The sequence below is a fragment of the Neomonachus schauinslandi genome, chromosome 10, assembly GCF_002201575.2.
Source record: "Neomonachus schauinslandi chromosome 10, ASM220157v2, whole genome shotgun sequence".
Classification (NCBI taxonomy): Eukaryota; Metazoa; Chordata; class Mammalia; order Carnivora; family Phocidae; genus Neomonachus; species Neomonachus schauinslandi.
Window position 1 is genome coordinate 34,356,460 of NC_058412.1, and position 19,666 is coordinate 34,376,125.

Genomic DNA, 19,666 nt, shown 5'->3' on the forward strand with positions numbered 1-19,666 from the left:
TCATGCAAAGCCATCAGCCACATTCAGATTTTTTCCTCCTCACTTGCCATGTCCTAGGGAACTCCTATGAAGCCGTGAGGGTTGAGGGAGAAATGATACTGCAACAGGAGTAGACACACTGGGATGTGTTACTTGTACTTTCAAGACATGTACTTCTTGAGAGCGCGGTGTTCTGAGCACAGCTGAGTAGGACTTTATGGCTTAGATAAAATCTGGCTGATGATGAAGCTCAGGTTCCTAGTCACCTGGTTTCCTTTTCTCAGCCTTCCAGGTAATTGCACGCCAGGGGCTGTTTCTCAGAAGAAGACTAGTGGGGGGACGAAGAGGTCTTAGCTTGCTTGAAGCCCTGGGGGACTGTGCCCATGACTGTCTTCTGAGGTCTTCCCCTGTGAGGTCTTGCGGTGGGCTCCTTACACCATCCCTCAGGCACTTTCAGCTCTGTTAGACTGCCCGTTGGGTCGTAGAAAACGGTATTTGCCTTAGCTGCAATGCAGACACCAGGGGCTGTGCGATTTGGTCCTTTAAGGAGGCCACATTTGTAACTGCTGTTGCAGTTGCCACCCCGTTAAGCTGAAAATAATGTCCTTTCTCAAAACTCCGTTTTCTCTTCAGAGCAAACAGGTGAGTGAAACGTGGAAGTGATAAGAATGGTGTGGATATTGTACCCGTGGGTCTCAAGCAGACCCCTTGCTGCAGGGCAGTGTGGGAAGTACTGTTGTGACTCCCCGATCCCCATGGTGCATTAGGGCAAGCTAGCTAGGAGTCGGAGAGAGCACTGAGTCACCTATACGTAACATCTGGCGCGACAGCTAAAGATTGTGACTATCACATCATTTGTTTGAAGGTTTGATCTGTTCCGATTTACATTTCGGACGACTGACAGATTTCCCTTTACAGAGGGTCTCGTTAGTAGGAGCTCATTTGGCCAGTTTTGAGTCATTACAGGAAAATAGCAAAGGTAAGCTTCCTATTTCTCAAATACAAGCCGCACTCAACTACGCAGTCTCCCAGAGATTTAGGTTTTTATTTTATTTACAAAATAGGTCAAAATAAAGCAGTTTTTATAGAGATGAGAACCTTTATGCCAGAGACCAAATGACAACCAGGTGTAGCTGCATCTTTGGAAGTGTGAAGTAACGTAGGCTAAATCTATTTAAATATCATTTCTAAAAATTGTACTTCAATCCCACCTGCAGCCCAGGAATAACTTTCCTGAATAGGTCATGAAATATTATCAGTCATAATGTTTATAATCTTTAATAAAATGGGAGGTGAGAAATGGAATGTGTTGTATTAGAGTCTCTGACTGAATATAACTTGTTTGGGGTATCCTTTGCTAAGAATTAATTTTAGTTTTCTCAAACACTTCTCCTAGAATGAATCTTCCATGTGGATATTTGCCTCATTATTTTTAAAAAGTGATTTTAAAAAGAAAGCAGTTTCTACAGTAGCTTGTTTTCCATTATCATATTAAATATTTTTTCAGCTCCCTTGGAAATCATTGACTAGCATCATTGAATATTATTACATGTGGAAAACTACTGACAGATACGTGCAGCAGGTAATTTTCTTCATATTGCAACCAATACAATTGCATTAAAGTGAGCTTTCTGTTCATATCTTAGTATTTCTTAGCAATATACTTAATTTTAAATTTGCTTTATCTTTTCTGTACTATTTTAAACTATATGATTTCACGTCCTTAAGATATTAAGATTTTAGTCCTAATATTTTCTTTACTTCAGAAGTCATTATGATAAATATTTTGGAAAGACGACAGGGAAAGATACCACTAGAGAGGTATTATTTTCCTTGCAGGTGCTCGGTGCTTCATCTCTTTGTGAGTGTAGTCGAGTGGAATGACCTAAGATGTGAACAGGTTATTTTTATGGATTATTAGAAATTTAGACCAGTGCCATCAACCATACAGTTTGAGATATTTTGAAAGATCTTCTGAAACCTCCTTAGATGACATTTGTGTCATATATATATCCTCTAAGTCTTTGACCTTAACTGTAGTAGTTAGTATTACTAATTCGATGTTTTGGTACTGTACATAAATTTTTCTCCAGAGATATTTCTAAAAGCAGGGAATCCTTTAATTTTGAGTCCTTCCTAAATGTTCCAGCTTGAGATAATTCTCTCACTTACTTAATTTGAGTACTGTTACTTTTGGGGAAAGGTACTTCTTCCTTAGTGACTTCAGTCAATACTTGTTTTTATATTCTTCTAGTCACAGTCTAGAGCTGGTAAAGAAAGGAGCAAATATATTTAACACAGACATGAGTTTCCCTAAGTTATGTGATCATACAGTGGCAAGTGTTGGGTGCCATAAAAATACATTTTAAGGGTCACTTCTATTTTTTTTAAAGATTTATTTATTTATTTGAGAGAGAAAGTTGCGGGGGGGTTGGGCGGCAGAGGGAGAGAGAGTATCCTAAGCAGGCTCCACGCCCCGCACAGAGCCCGACTTGGGGCTCGATCTCACGACCCTGAGATCACAACGTCAGCCGAAACCAAGAGTCGGGCACTCAACCAACTGAGACACCCAGGCGCTCCAAGGATCAGTTTTAAAATGACCATAGTGAGTTGTCGAGATCATGAATAGTGAACACATACCCATGGCTTATTGAAAAGTTTCTGGTGTCAACATCATGTAGAATTCAAAAGTGCTTATTTCAAACAACATAGAAGTGAAGACCATGTACTCTGGAAACTTGTGTTTTTCAAGGCCAAAAAAGTCCCTAAAGATGGTGGAAATGATGGCATTATGGGTGGTCGAAAAGTAGTTTTTGGATAAAATTATTTCCAAATATTTCAACTCTGTCTCTAAAAGTTTTATTTTTTTCTTTAAAGATTTTCTTTATTTGAGTGAGAGAGTGAGCAAGTGAGAGCAAGAGCCACATGCACGAGCAGAGGGAGAGGGAGCAGTAGGCTCCCACTGAGCAAGGAGCCCACTGTGGGACTCGATCCCAGGACCCCAGGATCATGACCCGAGCCAAATGCAGACGCTTAACCGACTGAGCCACCTAGGCACCCCTCTAAAAGTTTTAAGTTGTCCTCTTAAATGTTTTGTTTTCTCCTCATTGAGAATGTGGATGACTGCCTTATATTCTGGTTTGTCTTCTTTTCGGATATCTACCATATATTGTTTTACTTCCTTGTTTGTATTCATTTACTGTGTTGATCAGTTTCTGGATATGATTAGGTAATCTTTTCCCCATTCCTTTTCCTACATTTGGCTCCTAATTGGCTCCTGAAATCTGATGTGAGTTCAGCTAGGCTTTAAAGTTTATTGCATATCTCTTAACACTTGAAGGTAAATACTTATTTAATTGTACTTAGGGGAGTTATCTCTTTCTTTCTCATGGACCTTGGAAACTCATCATTTCTGATAAAAATATTTTTTAAAGCAAAGAGTGTGTGTGTGTGTGTGTGTGTGTGTGTGTGTGTGTTCCAGAAGGGCAAAAAAGAAAGTAGAAACTAAATTTGCAAAATAAAAATGGTTATTTCTAAGTCCTGTTTATTCACTGGTGGAGCAGTAGAAAATGGACTTATTCACTGCTTTCTTTTTAAAATCTAGGTCTAAAATGGTATTAATACTTGCAGTTCTGTACCTCAGAATCTAGTGAATTGTCTTACAAATGAACACAGTTTGAGAATATGTACATGAAAGAAAGGCCTTTGTTAAAAATGGCAATTTTTGAATGATGTTTTAATATTTCATTTTCTTATGAGTTTTTTAAGACAGTGAAGTGGTAATAATTATTAGGCATTGTATGTAAAATATTTTATCTATCTTTTGAATTAGAAACGTCTAAAAGCAGCAGAAGCCGAGAGTAAACTGAAACAAGTGTATATCCCAACTTAGTAAGTAACAGAAATCTTTTAAAATATTTGTCATAGTATGAATTCTATGAAAACAAAATATGTCATTTTGGTCAGTTTCAGCCAGATTTGAATTTTGTTGTGTATCTTATTTTCTGACACTACAAAGCACGAGACTTGCTTCCATTATACCACTACAGTGATTTTTTTTTAGAAAGAAAAATGGCTGGTGGGAAAAACCCCAAGTAGACAGACAAAAGGATGAGAGGAAAAATGCCGCGTGGTATCCTTTTATCAAAGCTGCAGGGAAAGCATCAGAAAACTAACCTCTGAGACTCTATTATTTGAAGCAAATGTGTTTCAGAAAGCTAGCAGCTTTTGAAACTTCTATGTTATGGAATGGATTTGGGAGGTGTGGTGCACATTGCCCTTTTGAGGCTGTTTATTTGGTTGCAGATTTTACATTGTTTGCTTGGCAGAATGGTTAAAGAGAGTAAGAAGAACCATACTTTGTAAACGTTGGATAAATAATGAATAGGTATCAGTTGTTTCACATGTCTGGTATTCTATCACCATTATTTGGGGGAGCTTAGAAATCGTCATATCGAAATGAATGCCAGTTTGCTTTTCATTTGCTACATTTTAAATGAATTATAATCTTTTTTGAGGCCTTTTGAGATCGTTCATTTGTTCAAGAAAACTTAGTTTATTGAGTACCGTGCGTATAGTGCTATACTAGGTTCTGTGGGGATTAACATGAAATTGCTACAAAGTTGTGTGTGCTGCTCCAGGATTTTTGTCACTCAGTACAGTTGTTTTATACCTAGGCTTTTGTTCACTGAACTTTGATATAGTAATACATTTATATATAGGAGGCCTTGTAGATAATGAATTGTGATATTTTTAAATAATTTTTTTTATCTCAAGGCAGATAACATGTAATTTACAGGATTCATAATTTTTATTCAGAGCTGTAATGTCCCTCCTGCAGTGGTTTCCAGTATTTTAGAACATTTTATATTTTATTTGAGTAATTTATAGAGGAGCAACTCCCCAAAGAAAACAGTGTGGTGATTCATGAGTCAGGTTTTTAGAAGCAAGCCCAGCAGCTTTCTTGGGCATTGTAGTGCTGTCACATCCAAGGGAAAGTACATCTAACCAGTTTTCACCTAGTAACCCAGAGAATTGTTTCTGTTATGTTTTGCATTGACTTCATTGGAGTCTTGATCTAAGTCAAAGACCAGCAAACTGTAGTCTGCAGGCCAAATCTGACCTGCTGCCTATTTTTGTAAATAAAGTGTCATTGGAACACAGCCATTCTCATTCATTTATGTATTATTTATGTGTGCTTTCATGCTTCGATGGCAGCATTCAGAGGTTGTGACAGAAATTGTAATATCCACAGAGCTGAAAATATTTACGATGCCAACCTGATCTAAGTGAATGATGTAAAAGTTACATAAATCTTCTACATAAATGGAAGGTATGAAGTTACCTTGAGTTGGATAAGAATCTGAGTCCTTTGAAGAATTTCACAATTAACTCTGAAATCAAGTATTTTGAAACAAATAATAGATTAAGAATTATTTTATACTATCATTCGTTTGAGCCCAGCAGTCTCCTATATGCAGAGCACTCTGTTCAGTACTAGAGGTAGTAAGGTTAAGAAGACAGACTACATTCTAGCGTGGGGGAGACAGATGCGAAACAGTCACCCAGTGTGACGAGTACTATGATGGGGAAGAACAGAATAGTTTTTATGAGAATTTGTACAGGAAAACCAGACTCAGTTGATGCTGTCAGGAAAGATTCCTTGTGGAAGTGAGTCTGAGTGAACTCTGGAGGAGGAAGAGGAATTAACCAGGTGATGGAGGCTTTCCAGGCCAAGGGGATCCTGAGATCGGAAGGGGCAGAACAGTACTTAAGGAGCTGAGACAAAGGCAGTGTAGCTGGTGTCAAGAGAGCGGTGAGCTGCGGGAGGCTGGTATGGTAGGCAAGGGCCAGGAGTGTACCCATCGGATGAACAGTGGAAATGGATTTTAAACAAGGAAGTGTCATGATCAAATTGGTGCTTTAAGATCACTGTCTCTATTTTAGAAAATGGTTTGGGGAAGAGGAGTAATAGTGGATGTAAGGAGACCCAATTATGAAGTTCTTGGAGAAGAAAGGTGATGGTAGCTTGACCTGGAGTTGTGGCCCTGGAAATGGGACACCATGTGGAGGTGATTAACGTGTGTGGAGGGTAGAGGGGAGATGTCAAGCTAGAGTCCCAGATTTCTGGCCAGCACAGCTAGGTGGATTGTTGTGCCCTTCACCAAGCTAAGAAACTGGCAGAGACGCAGGCTAGGTCATTTTGAATTTGCTCTATCCAAAAAGAGGTGTTGAATCTGATGTCGGATGTATTGATCTTAAGTTCAGGGGAAAGTTTTGCTCTAGAGATACAAATTTGAGCTTCATCAGCATATAATATTGTGTTTGAAACCATGGATGAGCTTTCTTAGGAGGAGCAATAAGAAAAAAAGGGTCTTGGGCCAATGTTGAGGAAATCCAGGATTTATGTATCAGAAAACGTAGGATAGCAAGGTGAGTGCGTTATCACAAAAGCTGAGAGAGGAGTGTGTTTCAAGGAGCGGAAGAGATTAATTAATCATGTCAGATGTTGATGAAAAATAGCCTGAGAATTTAGCAGCATGGTCATTCATTGGTCATCTTTAATGTAGTGGTCAAGGACTGCATGTAAGCCAAGGAACTACAGAAAGTCAAAATGGGCAGCTCTCAACAGAAGTGGCTGGAAAGGTCAGTCGAAGGAGTTCTTCACTTTGAGGGGTAGGTTGGAAAAGAATAATAGAGTTTTTTAAGTAGGAGAAATACGTTTACATGATAATGAAGAGGGTCCAGGAAAGAGAATCAAATGTACAAAATTCTCGAGAAGAGGGCAGTAGGGGTAGAATCTGGAATACAGATGAGGGAGAAGAGGTTTGGGCATTAGCTAAAAGGACAGTTTCATATAATGCAGCTTTAAAAATTTTTTTTGTATGTTTGTCTTAGAGTAAAAGTTTATTCAAATGGTCACATTGAAATCATTTGTCACCTGAGAATTAATCTGTAGGTACTTAGATTTGCAAAATGGATTTTAAGTGATTCACATGTCTGCATTCATTGAGTCTTTGCACACTTGTTTTCCTTTTATGATTATTATAATTATGATCAGTGGTTTATTCAAATAACATGCAAAATTCAGTTGAACAACTAAGGTTGTGTTTGCTCTCTTTCTTTTTTCAGGCAGCTCACCTGTAAATTTGTATTAGCTCTTTTTCAACACATATATTTAGCCCTGGGTTAAATGTCAGAAATTTGCATATTTTGAGGGAAGCCTTCTGAGATTCAGCCAGTCACTTGATTTAAGGGGGCCATCCTTCCTATCTATAGCTAGTAGATTCTTAAAAATCAGAAATATTTATTACATACCTTTGGAAATCTTAGTCATTATAAGTCACCACTTTTTTTTTTTTTTTTTAAGATTTTATTTATTTATTTGACAGAGACCGAGATAGTGAGAGCAGGAACACAAGCAGCGGGAGTGGGAGAGGGAGAAGCAGGCCTCCTGCCGAGCAGGGAGCCCGATGTGGGGCTCGATCCCAGGACCCTGGGATCATGACCTGAGCCGAAGGCAGACGCTTAACGACTGAGCCACCCAGGCGCCCTATAAGTCACCACTTTTAGTCACGTACATTTTCATCTGCAAACTATAAGAAAATAAACACATTCTGTCTTGTGTAAAATGTGTTTTAAAAAATGATTTGTCGGGGCGCCTGTGTGGCTCAGTCGGTTGAGCGGCTGCCTTTGGCTCAGGTCATGATCCGGGGGTCCTGGGATCGAGCCCCACGTCCGGCTCCCTGCTTGGCAGGAAGCCTGCTTCTCCCTCTCTCTCTTCCTGCCACTCTGCCTACTTGTGCTCTCTCTCTGTCAAATAAATAAATAAAATCTTAAAAAAAAAAAAAAAAAAGATTTGTCTTCAAGATACATTGCTGGCACAGGTTAGAAGGGTAAATAATAGCCCTCTTACAAAGTGGGGACCTCACTGCACACAGAGGTTAAATGATTTCTCCTGGGGGTGGTGGTGAGGTGTCACCTAAGAGTTGCAGTAACAATGCCAGAAAGAAATCTTAATTTGTCGTCAGGCCAAGTTTACACATTAGGCTTTCACTGGTAAATGGAATTGAAGAAACAGGAAACGGCAAAGAGGAAACTCCTGAGCCAACTCTGTGTTGAGACTCCAAGTGTCTTGATAGTTGTGAACTCTCATTACCTCAGTAGCCGTGGGGAGTTAGTCTGCATTCAGTCATTCAGCATTCATTGCTAACAAATGGTTGACTAGTTTATTTTGCTTGTTTTCTGTCTAGCAAATAGACGTGAAAGCTCCTCTAGAATGAAAGCTCCTTGAGGTCAGGCACTTTATAAATATATGTTTAATAAATTCTGAGTTTATTTGAGAACATGTCATGTGCACCTGTGTAGTATTCTAGGGCATGGCTTTATAAGCAGGGGAGTTAGCTTACCCCATGTGGGGAAAAGTGAGCCATGTTTGCACCAAGTAAGTACCAAGGTACTCTAGGCTCCCTGTTTCTAAGGAATTATGGCCTCTGGGAAATTTGCATATAAACACTTGATAGATGTCTCCTTCTCATCCTCCTAAAAATGTTTTCTTGAAAACCTCAAAATACATTGGTTGGCTTTTCTAATGTCAAGTGCCGTGTAATCTTTCTCATAAAAATTCAGACGTCGTAGAAATCATTATCATAAACGGTTAAATCCCCTGAAATGCCAACTTAGATTCTAGAGATACGCTCTGTTGACATCCACAGTGTCTTTGTTGAGCGCGTGGCTTTTGTGCAGTTCCCTCAGGAGCCTGCGCCCTGTCAGCAGCTCCCACACCAGCGGCAGGAATGGCTCGGTGGCTCTCCTAAACACAGCACGCTGCTTTAACTTAATTGTTTGATCCCCCCAAAGTATTTTTTAATTCTCAGGAGAATTCATGGTAAGTAATAGAGCTTAGGAGCTTGTGTCTTTCAAAAAGCCTCAGAGAGTGTTCTAAGGAAATTGGGTTCGGGTGGAGGAGAGCTAATAATGGCTATCTTTACTTTGTGCGTATCAGGCATAAGAGATTGGTTTTTACATACCCTTGTTTTGTACAGATGAATGGTTTGAGTTCATTTTAATCCCTTACGTTTACCAGCTTATTTCTTCTTTACCAAACATTCAGATGTTTATATGTAGTTAAGATAAAGCAACAGAGAGATAGACTTTTGCCTTGTTATACAGGTCATTTTTATCACCTCACTTTATATTTCATTGAAAGCAGCAAACCAAATCCCAACCAAATATCTGCCAGCAATGGCAAACCTGGTGCTGTGAATGGAGCCGTGGGGACCACATTCCAGCCACAGAATCCCCTTGTAGGGCGAGCCTGTGAGAGCTGCTATGGTAAGTTGTATGGTAAGGCGGCTTTCTCCTCTCCTTCGGGGCCTGGGATGCGGTGCGTGGCCCTGTGCTCCCACTGCGGGGTGGGAGGTGTTGAGCAGCCCTCTCGAGGTACCTGAGGCGCACCTCTCAGAGAGCAGGACGGTGTGAGTAGATGCCCACCCTTCCCTTCGGCCTGGACACTGAATTTTGGTCCTGGGTTTCCTCTGCTTTGCTTCTGCAGGGTCCTCTGTTGAGTATCCCACTGCAGTGTTTGCTAAGCTGCGTTCAGAGTTGTTGCTAGCTTTGTGCAAACCATGGTTCCACGGAATATACCAAATCCTATTTTGGAGTTTCTTAGTATACTTTGACAGAGGCTCCAGAAAGTTCTGTCAGGAAGACCTGTGTATGGATGAGGTGCTATTTATAATCCTCAGACCTGGTTCTGTCAGAGCACACTGGTTTGGGAGATGCTGTTCTATGTTTGCCTTTGCTTTCAGGGCCCCGGTATATTTATCAGTATCTGTTCATGTCAAAATCCTAGCAGACATGGGCAGTATTACAGCTTATTTGACCTGGATGTTAGATTGGTTTGGTGAGATGAAGTAATTGATAGACTTTTAAAAAATATATATTTTATTTATTTATTTGAGAGAGAGAAAGGGAGCACACATGCGCATGGGGTCGGGGGGGAACAGCAGAGGGGGAGGGAGGGGGAGAATCTTTTTTTTTTTTTTTTTAAGATTTTATTTATTTATTTGAGAGAGAGAGAATGAGAGACAGAGAGCACGAGAGGGAAGAGGGCAGAGGGAGAAGCAGACCCCCTGCTGAGCAGGGAGCCCGATGTGGGACTCGATCCCGGGACTCCAGGATCATGACCTGAGCTGAAGGCAGTCGCTTAACCAACTGAGCCACCCAGGCGCCCGGGAGGGGGAGAATCTTAAGCAGACTCCACGCCCAGCACAGAGCCCGAGGTGGGACTCGATTTCACCACCCTGTGATCATGACCTGAACCAAAATTAAGAGTCGGATATTTAACCAGCTGAGCCACCCAGGTGCCCCGATACACTTTAAAAAAAAAAATTCTTGCTATTTTATTGTCTCTCTTAGCTTTTTTCCCCCCCACTTTTTCTATTTTTTTTTAAGTAATCTCTACACCAGTGTGGGGTTCTAACTCAGACAACCCTGAGATGAAGAGTCGCATGCTCTACTGACTGAGCCAGCCAGGCGCCCCACACTTTCGGTATTTTTATACTTATTTAAAATCTCAAACAACATAATCTGTTCATGGATATCAATGACATTATAATCTATGTTTCCTTACAATCAAAGTGGCTTGGGGTGAGAGAGGGAAGGAAACTAGTATTTATTGAAAGTTTACTTGGTGCCCAGTTTTTTCTCTCAGCAGCCCTTTGGAGGGATAGCTGTAGCTTACTGCCCTAAGGGCACGGAAACGAGGGGCAATGTGGCCTCTGCTCTACTTCACACCAAGCTTCAGTGTTAGAAAAGCCCTTTTTTTTTTTAATTTAATTTTTATTTTTTTTAAGTAATCTGTGTACCCATTGTGGGGCTTAAACTCACAACCCCAAGATCAAGAGCTGCATGCTCTACCAACTGAAGCCAGGCACCCCTAGAAAAGACTTTTAAAACTAGGTAACATAGGGGCGCCTGGGTGACTCAGTCGGTTAAGCATCTGACTTGATTTCAGCTCGGGTCATGATCTCAGGGTCATGAGATCAAGCCCCATGGTGGGTGTGGAGTCAGCTTAAGACGCTCTCTTACCCTCTACCCCTCCCCCGCTCACTCTCTCTAAAAGTAAATAAATAAAAATAAAAAACGGTCATATAATTTTCTTACCTGAAACCAAGGAAAGTATGATCCAGGCAAATTGCTGACTTCATAGAAATGGTACATTTCTAACCATTTTTCTGCACCATGGAAGCACAAAGGGAAATATATGTACATATACATAATTGTATGTGTATTGCATCATGAGTGTCTTTGAATTGGAAACTCTTAGATATTGAAGTTTATTTGTATTTAAATGAAAATAAAAAGAATCCTACAGACAAGTGGTGGCTTAATCTGTCTTATTTTTGACTTACCCCTTTTACACTCATATGTAGTCTCACATATCCTTTTAAATAATTATTCTGTCATTTTTATGTGTGCATGACAAATGAGTGATTTTTATTTTATATTTATTTTAGACTCATTAAATAATATCATAAGATGTATCTCATAACATGCATGTAAGATTTATCTTTATAGAATTTGGTGTTTTCTTTTTGTCACTTTTTTAAAGATTTTCTTTATTTAAAAAAGGGTTTTATATATTTTAGAGAGAGAGCACACAGAGGGGCTAGGCAGAGGGAGATGGAGAGAGAGAATCTCAAGCAGACTCCGTAGCCTGATGCAGGGCTCAGTCTCATGACCCTGAATCATGACCTGAGCCAAAATCAAGAGTCGGACACTCAACTGACTCTGCCACCCAGGCGCCCCTGTCACTTTTTAATTGCATTTGAGTTAATTATGTAAGGGGAAAGATGTTGCTTGACAAATATTAAAATGCCATGTCATGGTTAACTTGGGTAAAGAGGTATACATTTAAATATGAGTGAAATTTTATATTCAGAATCAAAAATAGGAGCCTAATATTTAGGATTCTTAAAATTTGTGTTTAAAAAAATCAACTTATTTGACTTATTGTTTCTAAATTATGAGGAAAGGTTTTGGGCTGCTGTTTGCAAGGAGTCCACTAGAAATAACACATGATGGGTGCACAGTATTATTCTCAATAAACTAAGACACAGTTTGATTATAATGGTCAGTATATTTTCTCTTTCTGACATTGGCTTGTGAAGTGTTAGTTGACACCTTAATGTACTGTTTGAACATTTTGACCTGACGAAGGTAACTTACAAATCAGGGGGAAGAGTATTCCAAGGCAAATGTAGAGAATTATAATTTTTATGTACCTTGTTAACTTAATGTTTCAGTGCCAGTGTTTCCTTTCTTAAACTTCAGATCCATTGTGGGAATACTTTAAATGTTATATGGCAGTAATTCAAACTGCAGAACAAATCTGGCAATGGCTTGCACTGTTTAGCTAAGTGATCTATCAGCCAGGTTATTAGGTCCTAAGCATTCTGTGATCTTGGCTGCATATGATCACTGGATCTAGATTTAAATAGTCTTTTTTTTTTTTAAGATTTTATTTATTTGACAGAGAGAGACACAGCGAGAGAGCAAGCACAAGCAGGGGGAGTGGGTGAGGGGAGACGCAGGCTTCCCTCGGAGCAGGGAGCGCGATGCAGGGCTCGATCCCAGGACCCCGGGATCATGACCTGAGCCAAAGGCAGACGCTTAATGACTGAGCCACCCAGGCATCCCTGGACTTAAATAGTCTTGAAAGGGATTGTGTTTTTAAAGGGAGAAATATTAAAATGATTGTTTTGTTCATTTGTTAAAATAAGGAAATGGAAAACAGTTATCTATTTCTGACAGATTCCTGCCTTAATCAGTGGGGCCTCTCTGAGCACCTTAAACTCTGAGGTAGTTTCTGAACCATCGATTTGGTGACCTAGACTTAGACCTTAAACACTAATCTAACAATAATAATACCTTTCTGATAACTTATTTCCAGAAATGTACACAATAGAGGGTATTTTTAATTAACGAAACTCCCTCAGTAATAGCACAGTTTATTATACAGAATACTTCCATCTATTAGCTTCTTTTAACAGGAGCCACAAGTACTCGATATATATATAGAAATAAATGGTTTAATGAATTCTGAATCTTGAAAAATACGTGCATGTATTAGACTTTTATGTTTGGTGAACTGGGGAAAGAAAAGTAACATTGTAAACTAAAGATGACTTTGGAACATTTTAAAAATATTTAATGGTATGTGTATTGATGTTACAAATTACATAGCATTCTTTGTTTTTCCATATTTTTCCTCTATCTTTAGCTACACAATCTCATCAGTGGTATTCTTGGGGCCCACCTAATATGCAGTGTAGATTGTGTGCAACCTGTTGGCTCTATTGGAAAAAATATGGAGGCCTGAAAATGCCCACCCAATCGGAGGAAGAGAAGTTATCTCCCAGCCCAACTACAGAGGTATATGAGCAATAATCTTTTATGCTGATGAATGTCATTTCAATGGCTAGATACTCCTTGGAAACAGAAGTATAGTACAGGATAACTTAAAAGCAAGCAAAACTGTTGTTGTTGTTTTTTTTAAGATTTTATTTATTTATTTGACAGAGAGAGAGACAGCAAGAGAGGGAACACAAGCAGGGGGAGTGGAGAGGGAGAAGCAGGCTTCTCGCTGAGCAGGGAGCCTGATGCAGGGCTTGATCCCAGGACCCTGGGACCATGACCTGAGCCGAAGGCAGACGCTTAACGACTGAGCCACCCAGGCGCCCCGCAAAACTGTTTTTTTTATAACTAAACGTAACACCATAATATTTAAGGTGGGCGTGGAGAGAGGGTAGGGACAAATCAAAGTTTTTCAGGTATTCAAAATATTGTTCTTGTGTGATTACTCAGACAAAAGAACAATGTGTGTGGGAAGTGTTAGCATAAGTAGAGAGCTTACAAATTAAATGTTTTAATTGCTCTTTGGAAAACAGTTTGCAACCTTTAAATACTGTCAAAAATATGTCTTACTACATAAAGTAATAAATACGAATTGGACATTTTTCTGCCCCTGGGCTGTCATAGAAGGGACAAAGAAGGTGGTATGGACTCCATCTTGAGGTACAACAATTGAAATACAATTTTGGTAAAATTCTCATAGATTGCAGATATAAGCACCTATGTCGACCAGAGGGAGACTTTTTAAGGCCTAACAGGATCTCAGGACTCCTTCACTATTAAAAAAAATAAAATAATTTAATTAACCCCCTTGGCAGTTTTTTACTATTGTGAACTTGATTTTGGATTCTTAAGGTCAATGTCAATTTATTTATTTATTTATTTATTTATAAAAGATTTTATTTATTTATTTGACAGAGAGAGAGAGAGAGAGCACAAGCAGGGGGAGTGGCAGGCAGAGGCAGAGGGAGAAGCAGGCTCCCCACAGAGAAGGGGGAGCCCGATGTGGGACTCAATCCCAGGACTCCGGGATCATGACCTGAGCCGAAGGCAGTCGCTTAACCAACTGAGCCACCCAGCCCAAGGTCAATGTCAATTTAAAAACCAAAATAGAGGAAGGAGTGCACTTGTGATGAGTACAGGAGGATGTATGGAAGTATTGAGTTACTATATTTTACACCTAAAACGAATATAACATTGTGTGTTAATGAATTGGAAATAAAAGAAACACTTAAAAAACAAAAACAGGATCACACACCCTCCCACCCCTACCCAGTTTCCTTCTCTACGCCCCTACCCTCTTCCCAAAAATGCATACTTCTAAATTTCCTCCTTTAGGGGTAGGGTATTAAGTTATAGATGCTTCAGTGAAAAACTTAAAAATTGTCTTTTCTCTGAGCCTGATGCCAATAGCATTCTATCCTTTATGTGTCTGTCGGTGTCTGATTTTGCAGGACCCCCGTGTTAGGAGTCACATGTCTCGCCAGGCCATGCAGGGGATGCCAGTCCGAAACACGGGGAGCCCAAAGTCTGCAGTGAAGACCCGCCAAGCTTTCTTCCTTCACACTACATATTTCACAAAATTTGCTCGTCAGGTCTGCAAAAATACCCTCCGGCTGCGGCAGGCAGCAAGACGGCCGTTTGTTCCTATTAATTATGCTGCCATTAGGGCAGAATGTAAGATGCTTTTAAATTCTTAACCTTACGTGTTGTGCTTCTGACCATTTTCTCTCCTTCCCTGTCTCTCTTTTTTGTTTGTTTTTTTGTTTTTGTTGGCAATAAACATAAGTTCTTGTGTACAGCCTTTTATTTGGTTTATTTTTTTAACATTGTTTTTGTCTGCTGCCATTTGTATCATGCCAGCCTAAAAAGGAAACACTGGAAGTCCCTCCGCAGAGAGGATAGTGCTCAGCAGAGATTCGGTGGGAGGCACCCTTGTCCAGGGAGGTCTTGCGTTGGCATTGCCCGAGAACCCTTACGGGAAGGCACTTTTCACCTGCAAGGTCGTGCCGCGATGTAACCCCTAAGGACGGTGTCCCAGTGAGGCCCCTTAGACGAGACATGCAGCCTGCTCTTACATGGCTTCATTAGGTTCGAATAAAATTTGCCCATTTACATTAATTAGAAATTGCATGTCTTTGTAAACCTCTCATTTTCCTTTTACAGTCGTACAATATTAATGGAAATTCACAGTGCTTCATAACAAACACTATTTTGGAAGTTATTGGAAGATGGAGCAAATTATAAATGGATTTTAGTGTCTTTGGGTGAATTTTCTGAAAATACATATTTAGTTTTTACAGGCTAGTGACCAAATTTATGGGTTGAGCATTCTTTATATTTGTCCGATTTGGTTTCCATTTCATAGTCATACATATATTACTGCCTACCATGTACATGACTATTACTCTCATTTTCAACATGCTCAGTCTTGCTTATGTTTCATTATTTTTGTTGTTGTTAGAACAAAGGTCATATGTATCAGTGAATTGTGGGTTGTTCTGTTATTACCATGTACCCCTCAAATGTGTCCATACTTTGTGTGCTAGCTCTGATTCTAGCCTTGCTATGTTTAGTCACAGGCCTGGCTCCACGTTAGAGCCATGCAGCTTTCTCCCTTAAAGGATGAGCAAATTTGCTGTCTGGCTTAACAGAAAGGAAATTGTGTAGACATTTAGTAGATGCTTTTTCTTTGTGAGAAAAGAAATTTCTTGTTATGAGATGTTCCATTTTGATTTAAGGAGGGTATCAATATAAGGAGGGATAATTGAAAATCATTTTTTGTTCCTAAAGGTAATTTTCAGCAGAATGGTTGAAAGGCTTTACAACTTACAGGTAAAAGCTTTATAAGGAGAAGAAAAGTGCTTTGTAAAGAGAGTGGAAAATGGCAGTACTCTCTGAGTCCCATGGAGGGGAATTTAGCTCCATTAGACTCATGTGTATTTGGAACTTTGGCTGATACTGATATTTCATGCTAGCATTTCTGAGTTCATGGATTTATGCTCTTATCTTTTTCTTTCTTTTTTTTTTTTTAAAAGGTTTTATTTATTTATTTGACAGAGAGACACAGCGAGAGACGAAACACAAGCAGGGGGAATGGGAGAGGGAGAAGCAGGCTTCCCGCGGAGCAGGGAGCCCAGTGTGGGGCTCGATCCCAGGACTCTGGGTCATGACCTGAGCCGAAGACAGACGCTCAACGACTGAGCCACCCAGGCACCCCTCTTATCCTTTTCTTAACCATTTTAAGGAACTGGAAAATACTTGCATTCATCCAAACTGCTTAGCTGATTTAAAACACATTTATAGTTTCTTAACTAAACAGGAGAATAAAACATATGAGAAAAAGAATTGAATGAAATTCTTCCATTAAAATTGGCCAGGATCCAGTATCATCTTTGTTCCTATGAATGGAAAAGAAATCACCAACTAAATTGGCAGCTGAGGAAGCTTCTGTTTCCCATGGCTCTTCTGTTAGTTTCTCAGTTAATACGCAAATTGCCTTTATTTTTATTATTCTTCAATGAAGTGTTTTTTTCCTCTTACCTCATTTTATATATTATTCCTCAATTGAAAGGCCATGCTATTAAATAAAGGGGGGGTCAGTTAAATTACATGTGTTTTATTTCTATAAACATATAGCTATAATAATAATAGTAATAAAAGAACAGGGTCATTTGGTGTGATGAGATTCAAGGAGCATATTTTGCATTTCACTTCTTTGGTCAAGTTACATATAGAATAGATTCTCAAAATAATTTTACCTTGAAATTTAAAATTACAAAGTTTCAGCAGCCATCTACTGTTACTTTTTTTCAGACAAGCAATTAATGAACTCTTCTAGCATCTAATTGATTCTTACATCATCTTCTCCTGTCTTATATGTACCTTGTTACCACCTCTTCAGCAGATCCCTTGATCTTGGATTGTTATGGAGAAGATAAACTGTTAATAACTTGATGTCTGTAGGCAACCGTGTCTATGGTCCAGTGGGAATGCATAGGTGTATTGTTTTTTAGTAAGCTTTCCTTGGTTTCTCAAGGGCAGTGGTGACCCCCCATCCCTCCTCAAAAAAGTTAATCCCTGTGATGCAGTATGAATGTACGTTCAGATGAGATGAAAGTCTGTAATTCCAAAGATACTGATGGATCAAGAGCTCTAACTGATGCATTTTAGAATAATTCATAATATTCAGGAAGGTAAGTAGTTTTCCCTGTGAACTTGAGAGTTCTAAGCACTATAGAAGCTGACCCTTTCCATGACTTCTGGCCTTGGCAGCACCATCAAAATCATGTCCTAGCCAGAGTTCACAGGGTGACAGACTGTGTGAGAGTGAAGGGTAAAGCTAAGGAGACAAAAATCTCAGATTGTGTAGAGCATAATGGTAACTATGAGTGCTTGACTTACAAGTTGATCCTTTTAGAGGAAATTTTTTTTTGGTTTATTACAACAGTATTCTGGCCTTTTTGTTTTATTTTCGTTAAGAAAATGGTATTAAAACAGTAGACTGAAAAGGGGAAATCTTTATATATCCATAAAGTATCACAGAGAAAACATAAGAACAAATAATGTCCCCGGGAAGGGAAGCTGGGAGGCTGAGACAAAGGGGTGGGAAGGAGACTCCCCTCTGTTTATCCTTTTAAACTTTTTCAATTTTGAGCCATGGGAATACGTTTCTTATTTTTAAAAAATAATTTTAAAAACTTAGGTATATAGTATGACCAACGTGTTGAAAAATATATACATACAAGAAATACATATATATACATATATGTGATTTTTTAAAACCAAATTTCCCAAATTTCTGTTTGAATACTATGCCTTTATATGTAAATATGTAAGTCCATTACAAAAATGACTAACATCAGTACAATGCCTGAGCCTGTTCTACCAGAGAGATAGTGCTTATTAAACATGGATTGGTAAATCAAAAACCAGAACATCGCAGAAAGAAAGGTATTGTGTCCTTGACACAATTTGCAGACTGATAGCATGGCTTGTCAAGGTTCAGACAGCCTGTCTCTTCTCCCCCTGCCTTCAGTAAAAAAAGCCACGATGTGATAATGGTGTTCTTCCTTTGTTCTCGCCATCAGAAATGACCACTGAGCTTCCCGATGACTTTATCAAACATCTGTAAAATCACCCAACACCTAATGAGCACAGGGTTACTATTTGAGATTCACGATCCTCAGAAACTGAGGTTACTGAAGTGGGTATGTTCGCAGCACTCCGTAGATGAAGCTAAAGTGTCTGGAGAAGTGGGTCCAAGTGAATGACCTGCCACCTTTGTAGCTTGCATGGGTGACTCCGTGGTTTCTAAGTTGATCACACCAGACTTGAATGACCACCATTCCCTAGTACGCAGTTCCTTGAGAGGCACCTGGAGCCACATTTTTCTGTTTGAAGATGCTGATTCAGCTTTGGAAGTATCCCAAGGACCTGCATTCAGAAGCTTTAAAATACGAGTTTTTCTAGAGATTTCTCAGCAAAAGTTAACTATTAATAATTGTATAAAGTATGAAATTTTAAGCTCTAATATTAGGTGAGAACAGTTTTGGTTTGGGTATTTTGGGTAGTTTGTTTTGAATAAAAATTCATTTTTGAATGGATACTTCAAATTTTTCTAAAGATACAAAAGTGGCTAGAAATCCTATTGCCATTCCCATTTATACCATCTTCAGAGGTAACCATTTGTCATCCTGTCTAAAGTATGCAGAGATACTCTGTGTATCTATACTAGTCTAAGTAGGTATGTTCTTTTTTTGTTTCAATACAGATGTTAATGTCCACATTGTTCTGCACCTTGCTTTCTTTACTTCAGATCTTGGAAGCCATTCCATACCAGTACATTGAGAGCTACCTCCTTTTCTTACCAGCTGCATAATAATGTTTTGTACTTTAATTTCTTATTAAACAGATTTTTAGGTTATTTCCAGTCTTCTCTATCATAAGTAATGTTGCAACAAATATCCTTACACAGATAGCATTTCATACCGATGTGTGAAATGTGCGGGTAGGTCACAGGACAGACCCCTAAAAGTAAAATATCTGGATCAAGGAACATGCATTTGGAATTTTAATAGTCACTACCCAGTTCTCCTTAGAAAAACCACGATTTGCGTTCCCACCCACAATGTCTAAAGAATGCCTATTTCTCTAGAACCTTGCCAGCAGTGTTATCCATCTTTGAAACCCTTGGCTAGTTGACAGGTGACATGTAAGTTATATTAGTTTGCATTTCTCATTTTGAATGAGATAGAAATCTTTTCATATA

The 19,666-nt window shown here is 39.2% G+C and overlaps 1 protein-coding gene across 4 annotated transcripts in view; it reads left to right on the forward strand.

Annotated features, from left to right (window-relative positions):
* MTA3 (metastasis associated 1 family member 3) overlaps positions 1-19,666 on the forward strand; it is a 213,253-nt gene that overhangs the window by 174,689 nt on the left and 18,898 nt on the right. For 3 of the 4 annotated variants that reach the window (XM_044918687.1, XM_044918686.1, XM_044918689.1), the window contains exons 10-14: positions 1,487-1,561; positions 3,812-3,870; positions 9,191-9,312; positions 13,265-13,416; positions 14,850-15,072. In XM_044918687.1, coding sequence (XP_044774622.1) covers positions 1,487-1,561; positions 3,812-3,870; positions 9,191-9,312; positions 13,265-13,416; positions 14,850-15,072 — 631 coding nt within the window. Of the gene's footprint in view, positions 1-1,486; positions 1,562-3,811; positions 3,871-9,187; positions 9,313-13,264; positions 13,417-14,849; positions 15,195-19,666 lie in introns of those variants that run through there. The other variant, XM_044918688.1, reaches the window with a different exon arrangement.